The sequence below is a fragment of the Capsicum annuum genome, chromosome 8, assembly GCF_002878395.1.
Source record: "Capsicum annuum cultivar UCD-10X-F1 chromosome 8, UCD10Xv1.1, whole genome shotgun sequence".
Classification (NCBI taxonomy): domain Eukaryota; kingdom Viridiplantae; phylum Streptophyta; class Magnoliopsida; order Solanales; family Solanaceae; genus Capsicum; species Capsicum annuum.
The window spans coordinates 149,157,942-149,175,333 of record NC_061118.1 but is presented as its reverse complement, the minus strand read 5'-3'; the positions used below and the strand labels follow the sequence as shown (position 1 = coordinate 149,175,333).

The following is a 17,392-nucleotide window of genomic DNA, read 5'->3' as shown; positions in this document are numbered from 1 at the left end:
TTAGCCCATAATTACCCTATATAGTCAATGTTTAAAATAATTACAATACACACACACACACACACAGAGAGAGAGAGAGGAGGTAAGACAAGGAAAAATGAATCAAACCAAGGCTAAAATTTCTTTATTATTATTTTCCCAGTGATATTCAAATATGTGCAGTATTCCTCATTACTCCGCATTACTGTAAGGAGGAGATGAAGCTAAACTAGAATAAACAACAGATAGTGAATAACAATATAATATTACTTTCAACTTTTTCATCAAAATTTCTTACTGCAATTTTTCATTGTTATACTGGGAAAAAAATACTGCAAGTGGGGCTTGTATTCACCATTTAAAACCAAACATAATTTTCATGCATGTGGAGCAATCAAATAACAGGATATAGCCTTGTTTTTTGTACAGACGCCAGATTCTTTTGTAAGCTCCAATGAAAAATCTTGTAACTGATGCATCTTCTTGATGTCTTTTTTTTTTTTTTTTTCATGAAATCAGTTGTTTCATTAAAAAAAGGATATATTGGAATTGACAAAACATAGAGATAGGTAAGATGTAAAATGAGCAAAAAAACAAGACAACTCTCACCTTTTTCCAGGCTTTTATTATGAGTTGAGAACTTCCCTTTACCAAACTTAGACTTCCTAGATACGCAGGAAATGGAGATCAAGAAAGGAATAAGACAGATAAGGCTATATATAGAACTAAGAAATGTAAATGAACCACAAGGGTAGAACATACTTTTCGCCACGCTTTTGATTCCTAGAGAAGTTAGTATTGTAAGAATTTTGCTGGTTGCCTTTTAATGGGTTAAGGCCAACAACACATCCAGAATTTGCCTGCAAAATAGTTAATAGAACTTATATGATCCTGAGCACGTAATCGGAAGAAATATCAAATGTGAATGCCCAAATGGCCCTCGAATCTCCCAGAGCAAAAACAACTCTGTCCAAAACCAGCTAGTGTTGTTCATCTATTTGTTGTGATACCTTAGAGCAACGGTAAAGTTGTCTCCGTATGACCTATAGATCAAGGGCTCGAGCAGCGGAAGTAGCAACTAGTGTTTGCATAAGGTGTAGATTGTCTACATCACACCCCTCGGGTGTGGCCCTTCCAGGGACACTGCTAATGCGGATGCTCTAAGCACCGGACTGCCATGATGGTGATGTTTGGACAACCTTGCACGTATCTCGACTGTTCCACCAGGTACTCACCTCCCATAAGCACCTCACCTCCCATAAGCACAGGTAGGGGTAAGGGCCAATTCGGCTCACCACATTTTTTGTCTTTGTTGGGATTCAAACACTGATTTCCAAAGTTTCACACACTTCATTGACGTCTAGATCATACCTTTGGGTGCATTTCATGCTGTTAAACTTAGGCATAGATCAAGAAGACTTGTATGCTATTTATTTATTTAGTTATTCATTCATTTTTTGAGCATGAAGAAAATGAATTGAATAAATACATATTTGTTTTTATGTTACCAATTTCAAAAAAATATATATATTTGTTTTTAAATATTTTATTTTATTTTACACAAATTCATCACTGTGATCCTAAATGCATTTAGATTTACCAATGACTTGTAACTTTTTTATTTTTTGATAATTAAGGATTTTATTCAAAGAGTACCAAGGTGGTACAATAAAAGGTACACGCTTAGAGCAAACTCTATAATCCAATACTACATATTACCTCCTAGCAAGTACAAAAAGTTCAAATACTTATCCATCATATGAGTTGTAACTTACGTTATCGAAATCTAATCCGATGTTGTAATTTTTGTGTAATTAAACGTATAAAGCCTTCTGCTTTGATTTAATATTTTCAGAATAAGCATGCGTTCAAGAATTCTTTTAAATCTAAAACATACCCGAAAACTGACATGGAAACAATAAGCAGAATAATTTGTTAGCAACTTTTCTGACTAACACAAGGATCATGCTATCGACACAAATCAAAAAATGGAAGTGTTCCTCTATAAAGCAACTTGCCTAATCCAATCTACATTGAGAAACAAACAATTATCTTTCTGTGGAATGATCCAAATGAGACTCTCCAATGACCAAACGAAAAGAAATAATTTGCCATAGAAGAATGAAATAAGCTAAAGATAGCATCCATTACCAAGTACAGAGTTACAAGACGCTTTTCTTTAATCCTTCAGTTCACATCTTCCCCTAGAAAGCTACTAATTGAAAAGGCTTTTCACAATGCATTTATGCTTCAAACTGTGGGATTTTCCAGTAAGCTCTTGAATAAGCAGTTCCATTTCTTTAATCTAACTAGGTAATATATAGATTAAGAAGGTCTAACAGATGATAACCAAAGATACTATTTAGTAAAAACGCTCAACCATTTCGAACACACAACGAAGCTGAAGTACAGCAAAATGGACATGCAGGAACCAAGTGAATTCACCTGTGCATTAGTAGAAGCAAGAGCATTGATGTTCTGTGTTTGTGGCTGCTGAACAAAGCTAAATGGATTCATCGCAGGTAACTGGCCTAGCAATTGCTGATTCATATTAGGCATTTGCTGGACAGTTCCATTGGCATTGAAAAGACCCAAATGTGCATTCACACCAAAGTTGGAACTTTGAGGCCCCATACCCTGACACACCTAGTTTGAACAATATGCAGAGACAGGCTTTAGCAAAACTTTGCTTGCTAAAACAAGCATCATTACATAAGCATAAACCGGAATAGTTTTCCTATATAATGCAGCTTAGCTCCAATTCACTTGAACAAACAATAATTATGTTCTGTAAAAAGTGTTGGATGCGAGTTACCAATGACCTAGTTATAATGTCGTCATACAACAAGGCTACAACTTAACAACATCCTTTACTAGTAGTAAGATGACATTTTTCTCTTCCCCAGCATGCTACTAACTCAGGAAGCTGATCAATATCTATCTATGCTTCACCATCTTGATTCTTAAGCGAAAGGCAGGTGCAATTTATGGGATTTTCTGGTCGTGCATACTGCAGTATAAAACGGTCTAAGAGGATGAATAAGAACTACTTGCTGAAATAAATCACCTCAAACACATTACAGAGTTAAAGAACAGCAAAAGGAACGCAGGATCCAAGTTAATTCACCTGTGTATTAGCAGAAGCAGGAGCATTGAAGTTCTGAGTCTGTGGCTGCTGAACAAAGCCGAAAGGATTTATCAGAGGCAACTGGCCTCGCAATTGCTGAGCCGCATTAGGCATTTGCTTAGATGAGCCATTCTTAGACTGCTGGACGGCAACATTGGCATTCACAAGACCCAAATGTCCATTCATGCCAAAGTTGGAACTCTGAGGGCCCATACCTTGAGAAACCTGGTATCAACAATAAGCAGAAACATACCTTAGCAAGCTTTGCTGGCTAAAACAAGAATCACCTATGAGTGCATTCAATAACAGGAGTAGGCTTACTCCAACTCACATGAATGTAGTCATACATCATGGCTGTAACTTAAGACAACAACTTTTAACAGCATACATAATTAGCTGATGCTATGCTTAGCTTGATGTTACATCTTTTCATAGCATGCTACTAGCTAGGGAGGCTCATCACAATCTATCAATGCTTCAACATCTTAAGAGAAAGGAAGCATATCACATACGGGATTCACCAGCAGAACCCACATACAATTTAGTAAGAAATTAAACCAGCTTAAACACAGTATGCTTTTAAAGTAAAGGAAACCAGAATGCAGGAACCATTGTATTCACCTGCGGCTTAGCTGGAGCATTGAAGTTCTGAGTTTGTGGCTGCTGACCCATGCCAAAAGAGTTCATCACTGGCAACTGCCCTTGCAACTGCTGGGCAGTTCCACTTGCATTCACACGATCCAAATGCGCATTATTCATGGCAATGTTAGAATTTTGAATTCCCATACCCTGAGAAGACACCTGGTTTGGATACATGGGCACACTCCCAGGAACAACCTGAGCATAACTTGCCATTTGCATTTGCATTTGCATTTGCAAAGCCATTTGCATTTGGAGGAGCTGATTAATATTTTGCATTGGATTGGGAAAACAACCACCAAAACCAACACTCTGATTCGAAAATTGAGGTGGGTTAACAGTATTTTGGGCCAAGAATTGACCTTTTTGTTGAGAATTCGCATTATTATTCATCTGGTTCATTGGGAATGGCAAAAGCTGCCCAGGGTTATTGTTGTTTGGAAATGCCATCTGATGCTGATTTTGCATATGGTCTTGCATAAAGCTTCCCGGGTTACCCATTACCTGATAGAAATTTAATCAAGAAATCCAAAAATCAAACATCTAAAATATAATCAACTTAAAGAATGACGTGAGTTAAAGAACCATGAGCTCTCAAGTTCAAATCGCAACAGAGACCCAAAAAAAACACTACATAATAATAAGAATAAAAAAAGTAACATAAGACGTAAAAAAGGGGATAGAGGGTGGAGGAGAACCTGCGGGGGAGGTGAGGGAACAGTTCCGTTACGCCGAGGGCGCGACTTTCGAGGGGGTATCATGGTTCTTCGAAGATCCAAAAGTTACTGACTAGTGTGAAGGAGGGAGCCAGGGGTTTAAGGTTCCAGTTTTCTAGGGTTTTAGGAGAAAAATGAGTACATGACCCGCAAAAGGGAACGAGTGGCCCACAATGTTATTAAGTTAGAAAAATAAAGTTGTTTAAATAAGTAGGATAGTTGTTCAATGTATTAGTTATCTCAACAACTTTGTATAATTGTTGAACAACTTCACAAAGTTATCGAATAACTTTAATAGTCATTGAACAATTTCATAGAGTTGTCGAACAATTATCAAAATTGTTGAATAGCTTTGCAAAGTTGTTGGAACGAGAATATTTAAAAAAAATGTTTTTTTTTATCCCTATCACCTAATTTTTAAAACTTAAGAGACTCTCACTTAACCGAAAAACTTATTTGTCCCTTTTAATTGAGAATCCCGGGTTCTAGGGTAAACCAAAGGAACTGAACCAGAACATCCAAAGTCGAACCGGAAAGCTGAACTTTGAGAAGTCGTAGGAGCGAATCGAACCAGACCGATCTAGGTTTAAATAGATCACATGTTTAATTTCTTTTCTAAGTCATGAAGTAAGTTTATTTATTATTTAGTATAAATAATTAATTTTCATAAATAATATTAAAAGATAACAGGAGAGGTATTAATAGATCAAAGAAAAACATTAGATAAGATTAGATGATGCCTTTAGGTTGTTGAGGGTAAAATCTTAGATACAAAATTGATGATAAATATTATGATAGAAGGTTAGCAGGTAATGAATGTTAGTATCTTGTTTTTCAAGAGCTTAGATTGGTTGGTACTGATCGTTGTATTAGTTGTGCTATTATAGTAGTTCTTATTTTTGATATATGTATCATTTTTTATTGTATTTCTTCCTTTCTTGGCTTCACTATTTCATATTTTTTTTGTACTTGAATTTGCTGTTTTTAAATTGAAAATTTTTCAAAATAATTTCTCTATTTTCACGAAGTAAGATATGGTCTACGTACACGCTATCCTTTCCTTCCTATACACCACTTCAAATTTTTTTTTTTGGATAGATTATTTTATCAGAGTAAGGTACTTTCAAACATAATCTCTATACTTCCACTAAGTTATGGTATATGTACACACTTTTCTTCTAATACAACTTCTGAAATTTTATTAGATATATTAATTTATCAAAATATGGTATATTTAATAGATAGTTGTTCAATTCAAAAAATTAATAAATAATTTATTTAGTTTTACTCATTTTACTATTTTGTATTAAATAATTCAACCTTTCAATTCATTTTTCAAACACTTGACTGGTAAAATTACATAAATATTTTCTCTATTTAAAAAAGAATGATTCAATTTAACTTAACACAAAATTTTAATAAATAAATAAATAATTTAAATTGTAGAATTTTAAATTAAAAATATACCAAAACACGCTTCAATTATGTGATATTACATGTATCACGTGAAAAATTAAAATTTAAAAAATTATAAAACAGAAAGAAATCATTTTTTTTTTTGAAACTGATTAAAAAAAAAGGTAATCATTCTTCTCTATTATTTATTGTTTATGGCAAGTGAATAGTGCAGGAGGGGAAGTAGTTAACCAATTTCCAGAAGCAAACGACCCAAAGTGAACTCAATCTGTGAAGTCAAATTTACAGTTTATTTATTCAATTTTTCTTCCAAAGATCCTTACACGGCTACACTATGGCGGAAATTGGCTACCGCCGGCACAACTCACCGGCAGTGGCCGGCCGGTATTTCAACCAGGTGAAGTAGAATGCAGTCTGCTCTCTTCCGTAGACCTTTACTCCGAAGAAACCCCCAATTTCCCTCACCTTAAATCCGGCCTAATAATCCTCACAACTCACCGTCTTATCTGGGTTCAAGAATCCATTCCTTCCGCTACCGCCTTTTTCGTCCCTCTTTCATCCATTAGCCACATCTTCTCCCTCAAAAAATCAATCAAGTCTATGTTCGCCAATCCAAGATTACGGTTCCAGCCTTCCAGGCCTCATTAGGCGAAAAGGGGGAAAAGGGTTAGTGGTAATTACGTTGATTCTCAGGGGGAAATCGGATGTTGACTCGTTTGTGGAGAAGTTTTGGGAAGCATGGAGAAAGAAGGGTTAGTTAGATGGGGTGAAATCTGGTTCGGGGGGTGAGGGAGGGGTCTGGGTCGGGGGGTGATGGAGGATTCGCGGTGAGGATGCCGGTTTTTGGAGTAGCTGGGATATTGAGGAAAGAGCAGGAAATGTGGGAGAGTACTGATAAGAGCTTGCAGGATGCTTTTCAGGATTTGAATGCTCTCATGGTATGGTAAAGTTTTCATCTTTTTGGTTGTTTTATAATGTGTAGAATTGGAAATTTGGTGGAAATGAACTCTCTTCCTTTTTCTAAGGAAGGTCCTACGCACTATCGTCTCCTGTCCCTACTTGTGGGATTACATTGGGTATGTCGTTGTTGTTGTGATGGAAAGAATAGGTGTAGTAAGCATTCATATTAGCTTTAAAATGTGCTTGTCATGACACGAAAGATCTCTTTTTTTGAGTGGGTGGGGTGGGGAGTTGATAAGTAAGTTGAAAGGAACTTCTAGCGATTGCATATTGGAACATATGCAATTTAGTTTCTGAAATGAAGCGTGCAGGAGGTCGTACTTTGGTTTTCAATTATAACAATGTAGTGACCGGGTTTTCTTTGGAAGTGGAAACATATACAGTGGAATTTATCCATAAAAAAGAAAGAAAGATTCGGATACAGTGTATGTTCATGAATCCATGTCAGAGTGTACTTCATTTTTAAGTGATTGACGTTGATGACAAAATAGAGGAGGAAGAAACTATGAGAGAATTGCTAGTCTGGTGATTGAATCATTCTTTAGTAGCACTCAGATATTAGGGTTACTTGTGATGGTTATCAAAAAAGATAATAGGGCTACATGTGTAATTGACTATACTACATTTCTTACTTAGAAAAGGGCAGCCCAGTGCACTAAGCTCCTGCTATGCGCAGGGTCTGAGGAATGGCCCGACCACAAGGATCTATTGTACACAGCCTTACCTTACGTTTCTGCAAGGGGCTGTTTCCAAGACTTGAACCCGTGACCTCCGGGTCACATGACAACAACTTTACCAACTTTACCAGTTACTCCAAGGCTCCTCTTTGCATTTCTTACTTAAAAGTTGGCTTATTGATTTTATTATACTATATTTTTTTTTGTTTCGGCTAAGTGAAAATTTTAGGAGTTCTAGTAACTCCATGTATGCAAATTGGTTTGTTTGGTAGATCTGCATCTGTCTCTAATATCAATTGATATAATTCTCATGTACAGAATAAGGCTAAGGAAATGGTGACTCTAGCAGAGAAAATGAGAGCAAAGCTTCTCTCTGGCTCAACTAGTCAGGCTACCTGCACAAATGATGAGGAAATTGGAACCAAAGAAGAAATGCAAGAATTGCTTTTAAGTGTTGGTATTGTGTCTCCTGTTACTAAAGAATCTGCTGGTGCGTTGTACCATCAACAATTGTCTCGGCAGGTATTTTATCCTGGTAGCTATGTTAGTAAGTGTATCCATTTTTATGTGCTAGTCTTGATTATAATCGCAGCTAAAGTTAGATGCCAGTGTTCGCAAGCACATACGAAATGTTGTCTTTGCCTTTTGACTTTGATAACATTTTGCTACCTGATGAAAATTTAATTGAAGAGTCCCCGCTCCCCATAGTTGATAATTTCCCTTTTGCTGTTAAACCTTTGATATCTTTCTTTTTGTTGGACCTGTGAACCAGTGATTTTATCTGACGGCCAAGAAAAACACGAAAAAGCTTTTTTTAAGTGTGACAGATCTTCCCTATCAACCTCACAGATTACAGATTTCAATCTTGATCCTAATTCAGGTTGTGTAAGACCGTGACTAACTTGGAGGATTTGGTGCAAATTACAAAGTGGATCTTGAGAATGTTAAGCAAGTATCCACCAAAGAGAACTTATTTTGACTAATAATAATATAAAGAGCACATCACGAGTATATGAAAAGTTTCTAATGTGTTGATATAGAATGTAATTTGTCAAGAGCGAGACATTACAACTCCTACTATTGCTCGCCTTAAAAATAGTTTTTCATTGTTCCTTTCCGATAACTAACAGGTTTAACACGTGAACTCTTAGGTCCTAGCTCTTACATGCAAAATCTAGCCAGTCATCTGAACATATGGGGGTAGTGTATGAGGACCAAAAAAGTATACAGAAAATATGAATCCTGAGTATCTGGCATAAAGAGTTTTTGCTCGTCTTAAAAACCCTTAAATTCTCTTTCTCCAAACTGCCCACTTGACTGCTTGATGGACAACTTTTCAGGCTTTTGAATTCCTTCTTCAAACTATGCCTCCACAAAAGCTGTTTGTATAGATGCCTAATCTTTCCAGTCAGGTTGCTTGTCACTTTTCGTACTTTCAGCCTTTTTGACACTGTAGTCCAACTTTCTGTGGGGCCTGTGGGGATGCATGGGTAGAAGAAGAAAGCTGACTGATCAGTTTCTTTCTGTGCTTTGTTATTCTTGTCTTGTAAATAGAATATTTTTGATTGCCTTGTGATCTTGCAAATGTTTTTCTTTTCTGTAAATATGCAGAAATAAAAATTTGTTGGTACTTAGTTGGCAGATTTTGCGAAAATTCCACTGGAGAGGGCTGGAGGAATGATTAATCTCATTGACATCTATTGCCTTTTCAACCGGGCTCGTGGAACAGGTCATCATTTTAATTTTTTCCTTTTCTTATTGACTGTTAAATGGTCTCTACCTCCAGGAGGTATGGGTGAGGTTTGCGTACACCCTAACCTCCCAAGACCCCACCTATGGGATTACACTGGGTATGTTTGTGTATTGAGTAGTAAATCTTCAACTCAAAAGCCTGTCACTTTAGTTTCTTAATAATTTCTTCTTCATTCTTTTGGCAGTGTCATTACAGGCGGTTATAACTTTTTTATCGTGATTTTACAGAATTGATGTCACCTGACGATTTGCTGCGTGCATGTTCTCTTTGGGAGAAGTGTGATGTGTATGCCTCCCCGTTTCCCCTTCACATAAACACATGTATAAACATATCTGCATCTACGTTCATCCTTGACTAGTTCTCAACTGTAGGATATATGTAACTTGGGGTTCGTTTTGATTTCTTCCTTGCCTTCATAGAAAAAGAAAATAACACTTCACTTTTACAGACCAGTTATGCTTTGGAAGTTTGACAGTGGTGTCATGGTCATCCAGAGCAAAAACCACAGTGATGATGAGGTAAATCATTTATATTGCTTTCATTGTTTAAGCTTCTCCTTTTTGCAAATTCAATTCTTGCTTTTTTGGCTCTTCTCTAATCTCTCTTATTACTTCCTATATTGCTTTTCTTGAACTTATTGTAAGGGTCTGTAATCTTCTAGGTAATTCTTCTATTGGGGTCAGATAAGTTCTTGGTATTATATCTGTCATCAATTATTCCCTCAAGTAGCAGATACATGGTTGTAGTCAATATACAACTTATTAGATATTTAATCCATAGGCAAAGTATTAAAAGTTATTGCTGAAGAAGACCAGAACTGAGTAGGCAAACAAGTCTAGTTTACTGTATTAGTGTGAGTCGGTGTTGAGAGTGTTGAGTTATATAATATCAAACACAAGGGTATAATGGCAATTAATGAGGTATTTATAGATCTTGGTGCACTATATACATTGCTTTAAGGTTATTGGTTTGATACTCTTAGATTTTAGATTCTTTCACATGGTAAGACCGTCCATCGGTAGGAAGAAGCAACTTATATCTCTATAAATTGCTTCTTCCTACCGATGGACGGTCTTACACTGCCTATCAGAGGCCGTCTTCCGGGACAAAATCTTTCCTTCTCTTCATAAGTTAAAAACTCTCATCCCTTTGGTGACCATTCCAGCAGCACCACTTGAAATTTTCAGTATCCGCTCCGCTTGATGATGCCTCCTTCCCTTACTGTTCTGCAGCACCAACCTTTCCTCAGAGATCGTTCTTACAGCACAGTTTAATCAAGCCACTATGCTGCTCGTGTTGGAAACATGTCTCCGAACTACTTCTCTTCTTTCTTTGTGGAATCATAGTCAACCTTCAAAAAATTAGTCTCACACTTGTAACTCCACATCCAATTACATGTTTGAACCCCCCAAAACCGGAGGATATTGCTGTCCAATGTCATCTAAAGGGGTATGTGAAGTTACTTGGCCATTCTTCATTGACAGATTAGAGAGACAGGATGCATATGGAAAGGCTAAGCAAATAATTGTGCAACCAGGAGAAGCAAGTTGCATTGAGGTTCTCTTGGTTAAAGGAGCCACCACTTTGGAATAACTTTGTAAACATCAATCTCAAGAGTTAGTAACTTACTTACGGTAGTATTCTAAAAAAAAAAAAAGCAACTTATTCATAACGTAGGATGCAATTTTGACATCAGTACAGGATCGCTTATGTCATATTGAGATCCTAGGAGATGATGGCTTGTTCATACCTTAAAAGACTCCTCAAAGAATTGGAGAGTACCTTTCCTTAACATTACCAAGAGTGCAGCTAAATTAAACCCAAAGAGAGTCTTTTCAATAGTCAATTGAAGTTTGAAATCTGTGCTTTACCGGTCCTATTAAATAGATCTGGTGTCTAATATAGTTTCTATATCCTTAATGCCCACAATTCTGCTATGAACTGCTGGTATTTACTAGAATTAGATCTATGGTTACTACACCGGATGCTTTACGAGAAGGGGTCACTGCTAGTGATGCTGCAATGACTCTGGGAATTGCTCCAGCAATGGCCAAAGAGCACCTTCTCGCAGCCGAGGGCAAAGGTATATTCTGCAGATTCTAATTCTTGACACATAGAAAGTGGTACTTAAGTGTTGTGATCATATTTTGCAGGACTTCTATGCAGAGATGTTGGTCCAGATGGATTCCGCTTTTTCGTCAATTTGTTGCAAGAAATTGATGCTGATGATATCTTCTTGTGACTTGCAGATGCAAACTCTTCTAGTTGACACACATGATGTTGGCCGTAATCTGTAGGGGATGTAGTTAGGCCTTTGTTTTCTGTGCCACTATTTTCATTAACTATCAGGCTGTTTTGAATGTTGGCCGACTTTGAAATCCATTAACGTAAGAGAGGCTGAAAATTGATCTCTAAAATCTATTCTTTTTCGAATCCCAAATGAGGTGCGGGATTTGCTTTCACAAATAAAAGAAAAACATAGTTTTCTAAATTATCAAGTTTTCCCATATCTAGAAGAACTACGCACATTTGATTCTCATCTCAGTAAGATACGTAGGCAGCCCTCCGCGGGTTTGGTGATCCTTAAAAATGAAGGTTACCTTTTCTTTAAATTTTTAATGAGATACGTAAGCAATCTTTCTTAGGTCTGGTGATCCTCATTCAAAAAAAAAATTTTATTGATATTTTTTGAAAAAAATAAATAAAGGACGGTAGTCTTCTTTTGAAAGAAATCCTTAGACAGTAAAAAAAAAGTGTTTATTAAGATTTCAGAAAAAAATAGAAAAGAGAAATAAAAGCTTTTCATCATTCAAAATTCAAAGAAAAAAAAGTTCTTGCTTCATATTTCAAGCTTCCTGAACTACGTTCGATCTGATTCTTATTTCAACAATATACGTAGGAAACTCTTCTTTTGGGTTCGGTCTCATCTAGAAAATGAAATTTCTTGACTTTGTAATTGGTACCAACATACTTAAAAATAAGAATGTAAAATAAGTGTTAAATTATAAGACATGATAAAGTGGACAACTTGGTTGTGAACTATAGATTCTTTTGGTACCTCTAATTATACTAAAGTTGTACTTGTGAGTTTTCTTGATCTAAGTCAAGTTTAAAATAAATATTAAGTTTAAAATAAATATTACCTCACTGTTTCAAGTGTATTATGTGGTGAGTTTAGATTGAAAATTCAATGGCATGGCTCCGTTGATCTAGAACTTGGCTTGAATGTTTGTTGAGACGAAATTCTGAGATACACTTGGTTTGGGAAAGGATTGTAGGCCTTCTTTGATCCGATTATGCATTCCACAACCCACCAAATACATTAATCCCTAGCATTTTCCATTTTGAGTCTGAAAATTTTTCCTTGTATAACCATATCTGTGCCTATACCTTTCAGGTGCTTGCATGCACTATTCTTTTTTTGGCCCACCTCCTTGAGCGCACTAAATACGTACAAGTTGCGAACGAAGATTCAAGATCAAAGGCTCCAAAGACAAAGAACGTATAACCCCAAGAGAACAAAAAGAAAAGACGACTTCAAAGAAAAAAGAGCAAAAACCCCATTAAAAAAAAAAACTCCAACAAAGATGGAGAATCTTCATTATTAAAAATAAATAAATAAGAAAATGCATTTATCAAAAAGAAAAGGGGAAAAGCTCTGGCACAAGATTCAAACAAAGTCGAAGCAAATACAAAACAAGGGGCAACGAATCACAACAAAGAAGATCGAGCGTCGAACTGCAACAAATGTCAAAAGCACGAAAACAGTGCAATGCTCATTGAGGAATTAGTCACTTACATCCCAAATATCTCCTACCTGTCACCAAGCCTACATTACCAACCAATAACAAGTCCTACAAGATCCTACTCTAAGTGTACTTACATGATGGCCAAGCTTATGTTATCTCATTTCATGCATTGAATATCTTTTTGAGTGCTATTGACTTCCAGAACGTCCTAAAATCTAAATACTTTATATTGTGAGTTTATTAGGACTTTATTTGTGGTAAGAGCACTTAAAACATGAGGATAAGAAGAATTTTATATACTTGATTGAGGTGAGATGAACAGACCTTGTCACGACTTAATTATATCTGAGGTACCAGTTGAAACTATAATGATTACTTCTGAGTTAACCTCGGTTCTTATTTGAAAGTAATTTGAGGTAACTCCCGTGTATAATGCTAATTGTTGGTATCAATTGAAGTAAAGAAATGAATTGATTTCATTCTTTCATTCTCCAGATATTTACAAAGCACATATTTTTTTAAAAAAATAAAAAAATATTATGTTCTTGTGAATTACGTTAGACCTAATTCTTGCTACGCAAAATCCGTAGGCAATCCTACAATAGGATTCGGTCTCACTGAATAAAATTTTTTACATCCCTAAAAAGGTATAATACTGGGGTATTTTTTAAAAAAAAAACAAAAAAATCAAATAGAATTTCAAAGTTCCTCGCATCCAAAATTGGGGTATTTTTTTCAAAAAAAAATGAAAGAAAAATATATCTCACCTACCTCAACAGGTACAACATCTCCTGATGACATCTTGGGAAATACCATTTCCTAATTTTTCTTATCCGTCTTCATAGGGCGCTATCTCCTAGTTGACATCTTATTACGTCTTCATAGGGCGTCATCCCCTAGTTGACATCTTTTTTCATATTCATAGGGCGTCATCCTCCAGTTGACATTTTTTTTCGTCTTCATAGGGCGTCATCCCCTAGTTGACATCTTATTCGTCTTCATAGGGCGTCATCCCCTAGTTGACATCTTATTTCATCTTCATAGGGTGACATCCCCTAGTTGACATCTTACTCATCTTCGTAGGGCGCCATCCCCTAGTTGACATCTTATTCGTCTTCATAGGGCGTCATCCCCTAGTTGACATCTTATTTCGTCTTCATAGGGCGTTATCTCCTAGTTGACATCTTATTCGTGTTCATAGGGCGCCAGCCCCTAGTTGACATCTTTTTAATCTTCATAGGGCGCCATCCCCTAGTTGACATATTTTTTTTCTTCATAGGGCGTCATCCCCTAGTTGACATCTTATTCGTCTTCATAGGGCGCCATCCCCTAGTTGACATCTTATTTCGTCTTCATAGGGCGCCATCCCCTAGTTGACATCTTATTTCGTCTGCATAGGGCGTCATCCCTATTTCATCTTCATAGGGCGCCATCCCCTAGTTGACATATTATTCGTCTTCATAGGGCGCCATCACCTAGTTGACATTTTATTCATCTTCATAGGGAGTCATCCCCTAGTTGACATCTTATCTCGTCTTCATAGGGCGTCATCCCCTAGTTGACATCTTTTTTCGTCTTCATAGGGCGCCATCCCCTAGTTGACATCTTATTCGTCTTCATAGGGCATCATCCCCTAGTTGACATCTTATTTCATCTTTATAGGGTGTCATCCCCTAGTTGGCATCCTATTTTGTCTTCATAGAGGGTCATCCCCTAGTTGACATTTTTTTCGTCTTCATAGGGCGGCATCCCATAGTTGACATCTTATTTCGTCTTCATAAGGCGTCATCCCCTAGTTGACATCTTTTTTTGTCTTCATAGGTAGTCATCCCTTAGTTTACATCTTATTCGTCTTCATAGGACGTTGTCCCCTAGTTGACATCTTATTTTGTCTCCATAGGGCGCCATCCCCCAGTTGACATTTTATTCATCTTCATAGGGCGTCATCCCCTAGTTGACATCTTATCTCGTCTTCATAGGGCGTCATCCCCTAGTTGACATCTTTTTTCGTCTTCATAGGGCGCCATCCCCTAGTTGACATCTTATTCGTCTTCATAGGGCATCATCCCCTAGTTGACATCTTATTTCATCTTTATAGGGTGTCATCCCCTAGTTGACATCCTATTTCATCTTCATAGAGGGTCATCCCGTAGTTGACATTTTTTTCGTCTTCATAGGGCGTCATCCCCTAGTTGACATCTTATTTCGTCTTCATAGGGCTCCATCCCCTAGTTGACATCTTAGGAAACACCATTTCGTAATTCTCTTTTTCGTCTTCATAGGGCGTCATCTTTTTCATCTTCATAGGGTGCCATCCCCTAGTTGACATCTTTTTCGTCTTCATAGGGCGTCATCCCTTAGTTGACATCTTTTTCGTCTTTATCGGGCGTCATCCCCTAGTTGACATCTATTATTTCGTCTTTATAGGGCACCATCCCCTAGTTGACATCTTTTTCATCATCATAGGGCGCCATCCCCTAGTTGACATTTTTTTCGTCTTCATAGGGCGTCATCCCCTAGTTGACATCTTAGGAAACACCATTTCCTAATTTTTATTATTCGTCTTCATAGGGCGCCATCCCCTAGTTGACACTTATTTCATCTTCATCGAGCGCCATCCCCTAGTTGACATCTTTTTCTTCTTCATAGGGAGCCATCCCCTAGTTGACATCTTAGGAAACACTATTTTATTCTTTTTCATAGGGTAGGACATCCTCTAGTTGACATTTTAGGAAAAAAGCTTTCCTATTTTTCCTTATGTTTTTATAGGGTATGACAATCCCTAGTCGAATTTTAAGAAGCAAATAGCTTAATTCCTTTTTTATGCACTCACAAGGTATAATATCCCTTGGTCGCATTTTTTTAGAATAAGAATCTTATTTTATTGCGTATCTAGCTTAGATTTCTATAATTCTCATTTATTTTTTTATTTTTAAATTAGTTTGTAGTTTTTCTAATAACTCACAAAATTTTCCTAGTGCAAACTGTGACCAAAAATTTTGTTTGTTTTGTTTTGTTTTCCTTGATGGCTTGCAAGTTTTTCTGCAAAGCATAGGTTTGACGTCGAGAATGGAATTCCGTCTTTGATTAGAATAGAGAAGAATGATCAGTTTGAATATAGTTAGAGTCAGCTTTGCATCTTTAGCGGCCCAATATCTCAAGAGTCATCTTCATATCTTATGATCAAGAGAATAAGCATTCAATAAAATTCTATGAACTGTCCTCTGGTAGAGTATCAATGAATCAATCCAAGTTTCAAGTTCAAGTCTCAAATCCTAACTTCAAGATAAAAGTTTAAGATTTAGGTACCCACCAGAAAAGGTAAAGCGATAACTGAAGATCCCAAAAGAAGATCTGAAGCAATAGAATCAAGACAATAGAATAGATAGGATCTTGTATTTTCCTTTCTAGCTTCATTTTTTCTTTTCTTATTTAATAAAAGGAGCCGCGGACCAGAAACTCGACGGGACCTCAACTCGACTCTCCCACTCACCCATTCATTCCTACATCCACTTGAACTACACGTGATCTGATTCTCTTATAACTCGAGATATGTAGGATGCCCAAAGCCAGGGCTCGGTCATATCTCTTTCCTACTTATGTACGTATTACTTTTGAATAAATGGTTGGGCCAAAAATTAGTCATGTTTACTTCTTTGTTTGAAATTCTCCATATTTCCAAGCAAAGCGGATCATTCTGTAAACACCTAATATTTGATCAAACATAACGATTTTTATGTCATTTTAGTGTTCAATTTACTTTTATTTTTCTTTAGGTCTAAATTAGATATTTTAAGTTTATCTTATTTTATAAGGTTTGTTTAAATGTTTTGAAAACTACAAAAATAGAGTCACATTTTAATAAGCTTTTATTTTTATTATTATTTATTTATTTATTTAGAAAAAAATTAAATTATATTTGTTTGCTTCTTTTAACTTTTAATAAATAGTATAAATAATATAAATACCAACCTTTTAAAAGTAATTACACTCTCTCCCACTTTTTTAATTACTTTGCTCTTTCTCCCTATTAATATACATAACATAGCCAACATATAAATAGTATTATGTGTATATGTGATATTTTTGTAATATGTTTAGGGAGTTGGGATTTTTTGTAATATTAAAAACATAAGATGTGTAGTTGTGTAATTTTTAGTAATAAATAATCTAGTGATATTAATATTTCGTAATCATGTTTTAAGACCAATTATTTAACTTACTTGTATTTTATTAGTTGTAAATAAATTTTATCTTTTTTATTTATTTTTTATTTAAAACATTATTTTAAAAAAGAAAGAAAAAAAACCCTAAACTAACCAAACCACCCCACAATCCCACAACTTCTCAACCTCTCCCTATTATCTGCCCAATTT

At 36.1% G+C, this 17,392-nt stretch overlaps 2 protein-coding genes across 5 annotated transcripts in view; one reads left to right on the top strand and one right to left on the bottom strand.

The window, feature by feature from the left end:
- The window catches only part of LOC107839390, a 26,902-nt gene extending 22,262 nt beyond the window's left edge, over positions 1 to 4,640 (bottom strand). Inside the window, exons 1-6 of one of the 2 annotated variants that reach the window (XM_016682849.2) lie at positions 4,444 to 4,640; positions 3,728 to 4,249; positions 3,107 to 3,331; positions 2,425 to 2,625; positions 742 to 839; positions 589 to 644 (exon numbers count right to left, since the gene is read on the bottom strand). In XM_016682849.2, the coding sequence (XP_016538335.1) occupies positions 589 to 644; positions 742 to 839; positions 2,425 to 2,625; positions 3,107 to 3,331; positions 3,728 to 4,249; positions 4,444 to 4,506 (1,165 nt within the window). In that variant the 5' untranslated portion in view covers positions 4,507 to 4,640. The remainder of the gene's footprint in view (positions 1 to 588; positions 645 to 741; positions 840 to 2,424; positions 2,626 to 3,106; positions 3,332 to 3,727; positions 4,250 to 4,443) is intronic. The other variant, XM_016682848.2, reaches the window with a different exon arrangement.
- A 1,430-nt stretch (positions 4,641 to 6,070) lies between these two features.
- On the top strand, positions 6,071 to 11,761 carry LOC107879275 (vacuolar protein sorting-associated protein 36-like). Of its 3 annotated transcripts, none has more exons than XM_047394558.1 (7): positions 6,072 to 6,815; positions 7,833 to 8,036; positions 9,150 to 9,243; positions 9,495 to 9,587; positions 9,716 to 9,785; positions 11,226 to 11,350; positions 11,421 to 11,761. In XM_047394558.1, exons 1-7 carry the CDS (start codon positions 6,711 to 6,713, stop codon positions 11,507 to 11,509), a joined length of 780 nt encoding a protein of 259 aa, XP_047250514.1. In that variant the 5' UTR covers positions 6,072 to 6,710; the 3' UTR covers positions 11,510 to 11,761. The 3 variants fall into 3 exon arrangements, with proteins under 3 accessions (XP_047250516.1, XP_047250514.1, XP_047250515.1); XM_047394559.1 differs by having other exon boundaries at positions 6,686 to 6,820; XM_047394560.1 differs by lacking the exons at positions 11,226 to 11,350; positions 11,421 to 11,761 and having other exon boundaries at positions 6,071 to 6,815; positions 9,495 to 9,552; positions 9,716 to 10,288.
- Positions 11,762 to 17,392: the final 5,631 nt, after the last annotated feature.

Excerpts from the sequence above, each read along its gene's own strand:
- LOC107879275 (XM_047394558.1), top strand. The coding sequence starts at position 6,711 with ATGCCGGTTTTTGGAGTAGCTGGGATATTGAGGAAAGAGCAGGAAATG. Across the intron at positions 8,037-9,149 it reads ATCAACAATTGTCTCGGCAG|TTGGCAGATTTTGCGAAAAT; the intron begins GTATTTTATCCT and ends GTTGGTACTTAG. Across the intron at positions 9,588-9,715 it reads TCCCCTTCACATAAACACAT|ACCAGTTATGCTTTGGAAGT; the intron begins GTATAAACATAT and ends TCACTTTTACAG.